General features: G+C 44.4%; 1 protein-coding gene across 2 annotated transcripts in view; it reads right to left on the reverse strand.

Moving 5' to 3' along the window:
* Positions 1-12,926, reverse strand: part of CFAP74 (cilia and flagella associated protein 74) — a 3,161,205-nt gene that overhangs the window by 2,677,003 nt on the left and 471,276 nt on the right. For both annotated transcript variants that reach the window (XM_044062943.1, XM_044062944.1), the window contains exon 5: positions 9,821-9,925. In XM_044062943.1, the coding sequence (XP_043918878.1) occupies positions 9,821-9,925 (105 nt within the window). The remainder of the gene's footprint in view (positions 1-9,820; positions 9,926-12,926) is intronic.

The following is a 12,926-nucleotide window of genomic DNA, read 5'->3' on the forward strand; positions in this document are numbered from 1 at the left end:
CAGGTGGGACTTCTTGGATGACTCTTTTTTTTCTAGCAGCTTTTTTCTAGCAGCTTTGGCATTTCTAATGCTGCTTGATCCCTCTGACTGGGTGGAAAGTTGGGAAGACTTTCTTGGGTTCTTAGGTAAAGGATGAAGGGGATTACATAACCTCTGGAAATTTTCCTTTGCACTCAGGCATCGGTAATTATGCATCGCCAGGCTGTTGGGTGCAAGGAGAATCTTCCCCTGACTGCCTCCAGAGGCAAGCAATTGGGCCTCCTTTCAGAAGAACTGGTAGGGTTGGCCAGAGAAGGACTCTCTGGAACCCTGGTTCTGTGGACCACCCTTGCCTCTGGGATGACGTCTTCTATTGTAACTCCCCCCTCTACCCCGAAGTGAGTCTGTACCACATATGTCCTGGAAAGGCTTCTGGAATTTCTTGAATCATATTTTCCCACTCCTCTGATACCTGGAGCAGGATCACTGAGGAGCAGAAAAACATACACGCACAGCAGACAGAGTCTTTCCATCTTTCTTACACCTGGATAGAGTTTCCTTAACTTTGGGACCAACCAATGAGGATCCGTCAAAGGGAGCATTGACAAAGGAAAACTTGAATGGTTGCATAACCTCGTACATGTGCATCCAGGTGTATCATCAAATCCCAAAACCTGATCCTGCTGACCTGGTCGCACCTTCAGCTGCATTCGCAATGAGCCTCATGGATGAGTACAAAATAGACTCCATGGTAGCTAACTGTGAGGTCACTTCTTTGGAACCCCTCAGCTACTGCTCCCACCAGAGTATCTGACAGCAAAGTCAAAGTGTGCCAAAAAGTTCAAAGACCTGATGGAGAAGGTCGATGATGCATAGACTCGTTTCCCAATCGGTCCATCACCTTAGACTCACATTTAGGGGGATGTACAGTAGAACTTTCCTCAGGTAGTTCTTTCTTTGTGGCAGCTGCTACCACCATGGCATCAACTACTAAACCTTTTGCCCAATGTGAATGATCCTCAGGGGCAGAAAGGATTTTGTCAGGTCTCCAGGAGATGGGTTTTATAGAGTCAGGAGCTTTCCAGGCACACTGAGCGATCAATGCAATTAGATCATCAGTGGCGGGATCAACCAGGAGGTAGATGGACAAGCTCCAAAAACATACAAGTACATAGATTCCTTGAAAGAAGGGTCTTTGGGCTTCCAATCATCCCTCTGTTTTAGGATCTCCAGAATGTCTCCAAAGGAGACATCTTCCAGGGGTGATCGGGGGGAACCTCCCCCTCATCGAAATCCATGTCCTCCATGACATATTCTGTGGGAGAATCAAGATGTTTCCTCTTACTCAATTTCTTCCAAGGAGGGTCTTCAATGGGAGCATCTGAAGTGGTCTTGGAAGAGGGTAGACTTTTAGTAGGTACGTCTTGCAACCTTGGAGATCGCTGTCTGGGGGTGAAGGTTTGTGGCAGCTCTGGTAAAGCAGGGATCAAGGGGTGAGACTCTGGTAATATAGAAGGCACCTGAGATGAAGCAGTGGTCAGAGCTCTTTCCATGTCTTGAAGGGCAGGACCCCCTGAGGAGGGATGGGAGCCTGGAGCTGAGACAGATAAACTCGGAACCGGGGTCACACCCTGCCCCAAGAGACCCATCTGAAAAGCCATAACCAAGGATGGGTCCTCTGTTGGTGCAGCCCAAAAAGGCAAGGTTGGCTCCATAGAAACATTGAAGATGGTTTGGACATCGAAGTGAGAGGACGAGAGTGTCTTAGAGGTTTAGTTGAGGTTTTTGGGATTGGAACCTGTGTGGCTGGCTACCTGTTTAAGTGGAAGAAGAGAGAAAGGGAGAAGGAGAGGAGGAGGAATCCCTGCACCAGAATGAGGAGGGGGCTAAGAGATGGGGGGGGACCCTGACTCTCAGATCTGATCACCCCACTCAACTATATAAGCGAAAGACTCCTGGTCCTGTGGGCGAACAGACAATGCAGAAGAAAACATAGGTCTCTCTAGAAAAGAGCTGGGAAGTTGCCCCAAGAAGAGATCAATAGAAGGGTAATAGGTAGCCCTGGGTTGAATGGGGAAATCCATTTTTCAGCACCCTCTGCGGGGCCATAGGAGACATTGGCACTGACATGGCAGCAGTGGGAATCTGTACTGCTGTTGGAACCATAGCCAAACTAGAAGTAGTAGGTGCCATAATCGGTGTGGAAGTTGTGATTGCTGTCGATGGCACTAGTAAGGTTGCCGACATCTACAGGCATTCTGCAGTTACCTCCTACTGCTCCTCTAGCGGGCCAAATATTTCATATTTTGCATTATTAATAATAAAAACATGCTACTACACAAGGTATCAGAATATTTTTGACTGTAAGGTGATAAATGCGTTTTTTTAAAGGCTGAAAGACTGGTCCATTTGGACCAGACAAGCTCCTGGAATTTCTTCTCTCCATGGCTGTATCATGTAATCAATGAAAGAGAGGACACTGGAGCAATCTAAGCTCAAACAGGAGCAGCAGAATTGGTGAACTTTAGGAGACTAAATTTGGAGTATTCTACTAAATGCAGAACAGTTGAGAGGTATGGCATACCTAGAGGGGAACTTGCAATAAAAATACATGTGTTATGAGCATTTTGCAAAATGTCCAATAAAAGATGGTGGCCATTATTTTCCAAGTGTTCTGTAGTGACATTGAATAAGAAGTTATGTACCTACCATAACGTTCCATGTTAGTTGTCTTCTCTCGCCTTCTTTCTTGCTGGATGGGTTCGGAGCCGATCCTCGGCTCCGACTCGGCACTTACTAAGCTCGAGAGCTAATTTTACCAGCTTGAGGCAACCCTATATCCCATGATGCAAGGCGGAGACTACCCAGATCTCGTTTGGTAGCTAAGGAAATTATGCAATATATTCTTCCAACTGGAGAGGAGGAAGAAAAAGTAACAATACTAAAAATGACAATCATAATCATCATAATCCTCTGAAAGGGATCAACCTAATCTAGTGACACTAGAAGCTGATTAGCTAGAAAAAAGGATAAAACCTCTTAAGAGAAGAGGCATAATCTTCTCGGTCTGACCAGGCTAGGGGGATGGAGGGCGGGATGCAAGAAAGAAGACGAGAGAAGACAACTAACATGAAACGTTATGGTAGGTACATAACTTCTTAATGTTAAGTTGTCAATCTCGCCTTCATTCTTGCTGGATGGGACCGTGTCCCTAGCACCTCTATCCTGGGTGGCTCAATGGAACAGACTCTTGAGAATGGTGGAACCAAAATTCGCTCTGTCTCTGGAGGCCAAGTCTAATTTGTAATGTGAAACAAAGGTATGAGGAGAGGCCCATGTGGCTGCTGCACAAATAGTGTCTATTGGAAGTCTAGCCTGAAAAGCTGTAGATGTAGCTAGAGCTCTGGTAGAATGGGCTTTTGGCCTAGAAATCAACTCTTTGCCTCTGAGCTGATAAATGTAAGTAATCACAGAAGACAGCCATCTAGATAAAGTCACCTTGGAGACTGGAAGGCCTTTCCTGTTCTCTGCATAGGATAGAAACAGTTGATCAGATTTCCTAAAATGTTTAGTTTTGTCCAGATAATATCTGAGTTGGCGGTGAACATCAAGACAATGTAGTTTTTGTTCTGCTCTATCAGAATAATTTGGGAAAAAAACTGGAAGATCAATGGATTGATTTAAGTTTGTCTGCAATGCCACTTTGGGTAAGAAAGACGGATTAGTCCTTAGAGATACCCTGTCTTTGTGGAAGATTAAGTAGGGAGGACGAATGCAGAGAGCATGAAGCTCAGATACTCTCCTGGCAGAAGTAATGGCGACTAGAAAGAGTGTCTTCCAAGAAAGAAATTTCAATGAGCAGGCAGCCGCAGGTTCGAAAGGGGGAAGAATCAAGGATTTTAAAATTAAATTGAGATCCCACTGTGGTGGGGGGGTCTCTAATCGGAGGTTTAAGTAAAAAGATACCTCTAAGGAATGTCTTGCAAAGTTTATGTGACATAATGTTGTTGTCCAAAAAGCCTATATGAAAATTCAAAATGGCTGCCAGCCGAACTTTTACTGTGGAGGAAGAAGATCCTGAATGAAAAAATCTCAGCTAGGAAGTCCAAGACCGAATGAATCGGAGCAGTATAGGGGTCTCTATTCCTAGCTTTTGCCCAGAAGGAGAAACGTTGCCATTTACTAGTGTAAATCCATCTGGTGGAAGATTTAAGGGAAGCTACTATGATATCCCGGACGGGATTAGAAATCATAGGAAGCCTGGCTAAGGATGGAAGTGGAGCAACCAAGCAGTGAGGTTGAGAGAAGGTATGGATTGGTGCAGCTGCCCCGACTGGTGGGTCAGAAGATCTGGAACCGGGTCCAGATGCCATGGCTATACCAAGAGATAACGATGTAGGAATGGAAACCATATCTGTCGAGGCCAATAAGGGACAATGAGAATCAACTTGGCTCTCAAGGCGGTTGCTTTCTGAATTACTTGAGGTATCAGAAGAAAGGGGGGAAAAACATAAAGAAGTCCCCGGGCCAATCTTGGGTTAGAGCGTCTCTGGGGGGGATGGCCTGGAAGGGGGAAGAGAGAGAAGTCTGGGCTTTTGCTGTTTTGAGGTGTAGCAAAAAAGTCGCAGCAAGGAAGGCCCCACTCCTGAAAAATCTCTTCCGTCACTGATTGTTTGAGAGACCACTCGTGAGGCATGAGAATAGCTCTGCTCAACCTGTCCGCTATGATGTTGGATTTCCCGGGGATATGCGTTGCTATCAGAAACCGCTGAGAAGAGATTGCCCACTGCCAAAGTCTGAGAGCCTCTCGACACAGTGGATAGGACTTGGTTCCGCCTTGTTTGTTGATATACCACACTATGGACATATTGTCCGTTTGGACTGCAATAGTTCCCAGGGGAAGAGAGTCATTGAGGGCTTGCAATGTTAAAAGCACTGCTCTCATCTCTAGGACATTTATGTGCAGGTGGTATTCGAAAGGTTGCCAAGTGCCATGGACCATCCTGCCCTGATAATGCCCCCCCCCCCCACCCCCTCAGGGAGGCGTCCGATGTAACCGTGGCGACCAGGGCAGGAGGAACTAAGGGTCTGCCCTGATGGACTTGAGGGGCAATATCCACCAGGTCAGATGCCTTTTGCAAGTTGGAGTTATTATGATCCTGTGACGCATGGGAAGTTGTTGAAAGGACCATTGGGCGAACAGCATCCATTGTAGAAGACACATGTAAAAGCGGACAAAGGGAAGAAGTGTTATGGCGGCCGCCATAAGACCCAATACTTTCAGAGCAAATCTGGCCTGAATTTTTTTGCTGAGAAGAATCACCTGGACGTGACTTTGAATGTCCAAAATCCTTTGGTCTGTTAACTTTGCTGAAAGTTGTACGGTGTCCAATTTTGCGCCTATAAAAGTAATAGATTGACAAGGTGACAAGACAGATTTTTCTAAATTTATAGAAATCCCTAGCCCTCTGCAAATGAGAATGGTGTAATCTCTGGCTTGGAGAAGTTGATGCCTGGTGGTGGCAGTGAGGAGCCAGTCGTCTAGATATGGAAACACCTGGAATCCTTGACGTCTCAGGTGAGCCGTAACCGCTGCCATACATTTGGTGAACACTCTGGGGGCTGTAGTGAGTCCAAAAGGCAGGGCCCTGAATTGGAAGTGACTGGTCCCCAGCCGAAAGCGGAGAAATCTTCTGGAGCACCTGTGAATTTTTATGTGATAGTAGGCATCCTGAAGATCTACCGAGCACATCCAATTGTCCTTGCCCAGAAAGGGTAGAATGGACTGAAGCGTGACCATCTGGAATCTTGTTTTCTTTACAAACTTTTTTAGTTTGCTGAGATCTAATATTGGTCTCCAGTCCCCTGTCTTTTTTGGTACTAAAAAGAACCTTGAGTAGATTCCGGATCCTATTTGGTCTGCTGGGACTGTCTGGATGGCTCTTTTTGCTAGCAGTTTTGATATCTCTGGTACTACTAGCTCCCTTAGACCGGGTGGAACGTCTGGAAGGGTTCTCTTTTGCTGAATTGGGGTTTGAATAAAGGGAATTTTGTAACCCTTGGATATAATCGACTGTACCCATTTGTCTTGAGAAAAGGAAAGCCAGGCTATTGGGTACAGCGATAATCTTCCCCTGACTGCCTCCGAAGGTGGACAATCGGGCAACATCTCAGGGATGCTGGAAGGGTTTGTTAGAAAGAGGCTCTCTGCTACCCTGATTCTGCGGACCCCCTCTGCCCCTAGGGTGGCGTCTGTTGTTGTTACCCCCTCTGCCTCTGGGGGTAAACTGACCTCGTGTGTCAGGCGTGACTCCTTGAGATTTGCGGAACCACATTTTCCCTCCCTTCTGACCTTTTGGGTAAGGTCTTGAAGGGGTGGAGAAACGGACTCCTACGGCAGAAAGAGTCTTGCCATCTTGTTCGCATCTAGTCAAGGTGTCTTTCACTTGAGGTCCGAACAAGGTCAAACCATCAAAAGGGGAGTTTGTGAAGGACACCTTGAAGGGGTCTGCAAAATTACAAAGCCACATCCAGGATTGATGCCTTAAAGCCACTCCTGTGCCTGCAGCCCTACTCGCTCCATTGGCTGCATAAGAAATGAGCCGCATGGAGGAGTTAACAATGGAGTTTAGGATTCCTAGATGTGAGCTAATCTTATCCTGAGACCCAGCAGCTGACGGATCCTGTAAAACTTCTCCCAACTCTTTAAGAACATCTCTTTGAAGGCGGGTGAAGTGACACAAGTAGTTCAGCGATTGCATGGCAAAGGTCGCTTGAGAAAAAATCCGCTTGCCGTACCTGTCCATAGTCCTAGAATCCTTGTTAGGAGGATGGACAGGTACTGAAGGATCAGCTAGTTCCTTTTTGGTGGCTGCAGCCACCACCATGGCATCAACCGGGACACCTTTTGTCAAATATTGCCTATCAGGTGGGGCCGTAATGAATTTAGAAGGCCTCCAAGGAATAGGTTCCACCGAATACGGGGCCATCCACGCCTTCTGAGCCACCACATCCATAAGAGGGTCGAAAGGCGGAGACACCCAGGAGGTGGAGGGTCGATATCTGAATGCCTCCAGGTATACTGACTCGTCCTCGGAAGGATTAAGAGAGGGCCAGTTCCCCCTCTACTTAAGGAGTTCAAGGATGTCTGAGAAAGAGACATCCTCAGAGGAGGACCTTGGGGATCCCTCCGACTCATCCAAGTCAGTATCAGATGTAATAGACTCGGGGGAGTCTAGATGCTTCCTCTTACATGTCCTCTTACGTGGAGGTTCACCTGACAGATCAGGAGAAGCCTCGGAAGAGGAAGATATTCCCAATGGGGAAACCTGAGGCGTTGGATCTCTGGGTCCGGGAGCAAGAGAGTGGGAAGAGACGCCAGCAGGCACTGTAGTGGGAGGAGCTGATGGAACTGACCGCTGACTATGCCCAGGGGCTAGTACACTCCTCATCACCTCAAGGCTCCCCATCAGAGAGACCAGAAGGTTCCCACTCGAAGAGATAGGAACTCCTGGCCTCACCGAGAGGAAGGCTCGAGGCAGATGTCGGGCTGAGCTCACCAACGCCAAGCCCCGAGAGGGAGAATGGGTCGGACAAGGGTCAATGCCACTCGCCCCTCAGAGCCGACGAGAGACCAGATGCCCGGATCCCTCCAATGAAGGCCTCAAGGAGGAAATCGGAGCAGAGGACGACGGAGCCGAAAGGGGTGGTATCGGCTCCGAAGCTACAACAGTCACAGCTCCGAGGAGCTCCAGCTCCATGCTCTGTAAGAGAGTCGAAGGAGGAATGTTAGGTGGATGTGAAATAGCTACCGTCTGTTGGGACGGGCTATGGAGCATTTGGGCCAATGCCTGAGACTTTAATAGTCTACTCACCACTCTCTCGAGGTCGTGATCAGACAGCCTGGACGACCGAGAAGAACGGCTCCGATGGCTCCACTCCGAGGGCAGGAGTGATCTCGGAGCCGAACGTATCGATTCCAATGAGGGGGATCGTGATCTCTTTTTAGAGATAGGTGGAGCCGAAGGAGCCGAGGATACGTCGGCTCCAGCCGGAGCCGACACTGAGTGTCTGGCACTATCGGCGCCGGATGGAGCCAATTCTGTGACTTCTAAAAGGGAAGGATTGGCTCCGGCCAGAGCCGATCTCGACACAGAAGAAGCAGAACCAGTAGCCGATGGCTTGGGACTTAAAGCCAAAGGCTTGACTGGTTTCGAGGGCTTCCCCGGAGCCGACTTAGTTGGGGAGCTCTCTGGCTTTAATAAGCCCCTCAATATCAATTTATTTCTGCGCTCCTGCAGGACTCTTGGGCTGAAGGCATGACAGATAGCACAAGAGTCCTGCAGGTGCAGAGGTCCCAGGCAGTAAACACAAGAAGTGTGACCGTCTGTCAGAGACATCTTCTGACAGCACGAGTCACACTTCTTGAAGCCTGAGACCTTTGTGTCCTTCGACATAGCTGTGTCGAGGAAACACAAGTAACAAGGAAACACAAACACACACACAAATAACACCCAATCCAATAATCTAAAACTAAACAGGGATACAACACACTCAAACACACACAGAATCCCTGACAGGAAAAAATAGGAAAGGGGAAGGTCTAAAGGCCTAACCTAGGGAAGGGGATAAATAACCTGAAAAAAAGGGAACACTAACGGGAATAGGGTTAAAATAAACGTTAAGGTTCACAAAACAACTAAGGTTATTAAATTTAAAAGGGATGAGACTAAAAGTCTTAATTTGAAGAAAACTTACCTAGAGCTGGTAAAAGAGGCACCTCGTAAGCGAAGCGGCAAACAAGATCTAGGTAGTCTCCGCCTTGCATCATGGGATATAGGGTTGCCTCGAGCTGGTAAAATTAGCTCTCGAGCTTAGTAAGTGCCGAGTCGGAGCCGAGGATCGGCTCCGAACCCATCCAGCAAAAATGAAGGCGAGATTGACAACTTAACATCAGTTTTTCAATCCAGCTATCAAATTTGTGAACAGGATATACTGCCTTTTACTTCTTCTTTAGAGAGCAATACATTTCAGAAAGAAGTAAAACGTTTTCCATTGTCTAATGCAGAACTGTATTGCACCTAAGTTTTGTAATAACCCGGCTGGGGGCAAATGTCTATGAAAATAAATGTAGATCCCATGATATTTTGTTCTACATGAAATACCTGAAAAGTACATTTCAAAGTTTACCTTATGGCATTCTCAATTATTAAAAGTACAGATACACCCTCACGGCAACATCTGATTGTGAATTATAGTGACATGGCTCACTTTGTGGAAGGAAGTACTTCTTACCTGAGTGCAATATATCATTTGTGAATTCAATTTCATATATGTAAGATACAGATTTATAAATGCCATTCCACATTGCAGAACATAAAGTCAAAGAAATGAACTTGGGGCATATTTGGTGGTCCTCAGTTGTAATTTTTCTCCTGTAGAGTGACCGAAAAGTAGAATAATTCACAACAAGGCTTGCCCTGTCATATCGTATTACTTGCCAAACCATATCAAGAGACATCATTTAAAGAAATCAAGTTTTAGCTTGCACAGGTTTTAAAAGAAAAAAGAATTTATGCATTCAGAATAATAGCCAAAACCACACTGAATTTTACAGTTTAATATTTTCGTTACTACTGCTGCTTAGCACAGCTTGGAATTCCAGGACGTTTTACCTCAAAATATGAGTTAAAGTCTAAAGTCTTAGTAAGATCTACCTCACCGTTCCTTCTCACACACATCCACTCACATGCACTTGCACGCGCGCGCGCACACACACACACACACACACACACACACACACACACACACACACACACACACAAGAAATAATCTAACTTACTCATTTTCTTTCAGTTTCAAAGCAATTTTGGATTCCAGATCTTCCTCATTTCCAAGCTCAATGCATAGTCGCTTATGCAATGCCCGCAGGCGAAATATGCTTGCACTGAAATAAAAAAATATACAAAAATGACAGTGCATCACAAAAAGAAATAATGATAATGCCCCGTAGCTGCTAAATATGGATTAGAATTCTGTCACTGTATAATACATCTCACTTACAGTACTCTCTAACTTATTTTCCCATTATAATGTCAAATGCAAGCTGCGGCTATACTAATTGGCAGAGACAAACAGTAATATTCAGTGTGCTTATCCAGGGCAGAAATTTCTCAAAATTTATCAATATATTTTCTAATAAATGAAGAAATGCTAGAACACAATTATATCTAAAGGAATGTATACAAAGCACAAGTAACTGCCTCTATGAGTTATTACGTAAATATATACTTGAATATGAACATCAGATCAAAACACACACATCTGATATCTACTACATACTTTTTAAATCATGACTGGAATTCATAGAAAAGTACTGCATGCTTATACAGCATTAATATTTGGGAGTCCATTGTGCAGGATGGCAGACAGCTAAGACATGCATTATGCACTGGCTTTGAATTTCCACACCTTTTATATTCATGCTAATTAGTGTTGTGCTAAGCCCAAACACTGGCTGTTACAACTGGCAACAGCCTTTTCTGATTCACAAAATACCTGTCCCAGTGGCCATTCATGGTCTGTAGGATCACTATGGTGGGCTATCTCTTCAGCCAAGCTATATGCTTATGAGGCATTCCAGGGCTAACCTATGCTAATTAGCTCTGTCCCCCCTCCAAAAAAATGTCTGCAGTAAGTAGTGTAAGTTAGCTTAGCCGGCCAAGTTAACTAACTCAGCCATAAAGTTGTGTTGACCCACTACTTTAAATGGGTGAAATTGTGTTACAGGTAAGTTTAGCAGACAGGTAGTAGTGGTGGGGGTGTGTTTGTCTGTATATGTGTGGCTGCACGTGAAAGTGTATGCAGAGAAATGATTGTTTTCAGATAAGGGTTTGTGTGTGTGTCTGTGTGTCCGTGAGTGTGACTGGGTCAGAGAGGTTGTGTATCTGTGTACACAACATGAATGTGTGTGAGGAGGACAGTCATACCTCTTAACTCCCCCTAGACTAGCAAGCAAATCCTGCAATACTGAGAGAGGGGAACAAAATTCATCAGGGAAATTTAAATATTACTCTACAATTTAATTAAAACATTGATGGAACAACAGTTTTGCAGCACAAAAGATGTATAGGCAGAGAGAACACTACACACCAGCGATACTAAATAGTATTATTTAATAGTAATATTACCTTGAAGTCACTGAAAATGTTAGCAGAATAACAGATTTTAGCATGAAAGACGTATGGACAACGGAAACACTAGACACTAATGATACTCTTTAAATACAACCCTAAAGTAATTTAAAAGGATAAAAAAAAACAGGAAAAAGGCTTTGAACCCTATACCCTTGACGAAGAGAGAAGCTCATTAACACAGCAGAGCTTTAGTCCTCTACAGAAATACTAAACACCAGGGAGATTATATAAATATTATCCTAAGTCACTTAAAAAAAGACAAGAGGGGAAAAAGAACTTCAAACTCTGTACCCTTGGTACATAAAGCAGCTTCTTAACCAAGCAGAACTTCTTATACCAATTGAGGACTTCATGAAGTCCAACCTCTTGCATCCTGATGTATTTTCTGAGCAATAGGAACCATGAAACTTTTAATATCTGGCATTACTCATGGACTTTGATGGACTGTGAGTTACAAGGGACAGGGCAGGTACAAGAAACAAAAATCAGCATTCTATAAAATCTGGAACCGTTGAGCAGGAAGGGGTGTGTCAGTGATAGGGCTGAAAATCTTCTAAACATCTGTGCTGAAGACTTCTAGATAATGCCATGAATAACATTACATGACACCAGGGAGAAATGTTAAATATTACTCAGACCAGCTTAAAAAGTTAATAGAGTTACTAGTCTAGCATAATGATGCATTTTCTGAACACAAAGAAAAATAGAAACTCTAATGTCTGGCATTTCTAAATGATTATAATCATCTGTGATTTATGTGGAGCAGGGAAATAATAACTGGCAGCAGCAGGGACATTCTGTAAACTAAGGGCAGGTAAGGGGAATGGTGGTGCATGCATGTGTGTGTTCTGAATGAATGAGAGTGTGTCCGTCCCACAGATAATTACTGCAGGAAAGTGCTAATGAGCACTAATGGTAGCACTGCATGATTCAGAGCTAATTAGCCATTAATAAAGTCTTTCCTCCTAGTGGTTAATGTGTCTATGAAAAGCATTTTCCATGATCGTGGAAACAACCCCTTGTGGCTGCAGCTCTTAACTGAATCCCAGGGGTTTTGCCTATGAATTCTTGCTTATTTTTTAATGTTCAGTATGTTGGAGATCTAGCAGAATGGAAATCACAAGATGGGATAAAAAGTTCTCATCAAGCCAGATATATGACCTAATACTAGGATCTTTCACTCAACTTCTCTCTCTATATGGAATATATTACCTCCAAATTTCTCAACAAATTTAAACTTTACTATTGTATCTCCCATCTATTATCAGCCATTGCATAAACAGCAATTGTTAAAAGTGTACTCATACCAAAACCAGAATGCTGTCTGACATTACTTTGTGTATTATGAGAAGATGGACTGCAATTTACAACTCACTGAAAATAACATTTCTAAATTTGGTCTCCTTGCAAATGGGTAGGTAATGGGGTATATGCATAACTGTGACCTGATAAGTAAATTGTCTCTTTATAGCCAAAATAGCTACCTCATTCCAAGACACTTTAATGTATAAAATTCTTGAAACAGGTTAATGCTCATCTCAAAAAAAGACTACTTGTGATCAATCCAGTCACCGACCCCCTAAGAAGCTCATAGGAGGAGTCATTAGCTCTCACGTAACCAAAGTTCAAGAATTCAATAGATGAAAAAGCCTTCTCCAGTATGACTCCTGCAATATGTAATAACGTGCCCACGAAACTAAAAGCCAATCAGTCTGTAACACCAATATCATAATAGTAAAACACATAAAAGCA

Source organism: Protopterus annectens, chromosome 2.part1, assembly GCF_019279795.1.
Source record: "Protopterus annectens isolate FY-2018-M chromosome 2.part1, PAN1.0, whole genome shotgun sequence".
NCBI classification, from domain to species: Eukaryota; Metazoa; Chordata; order Ceratodontiformes; family Protopteridae; genus Protopterus; species Protopterus annectens.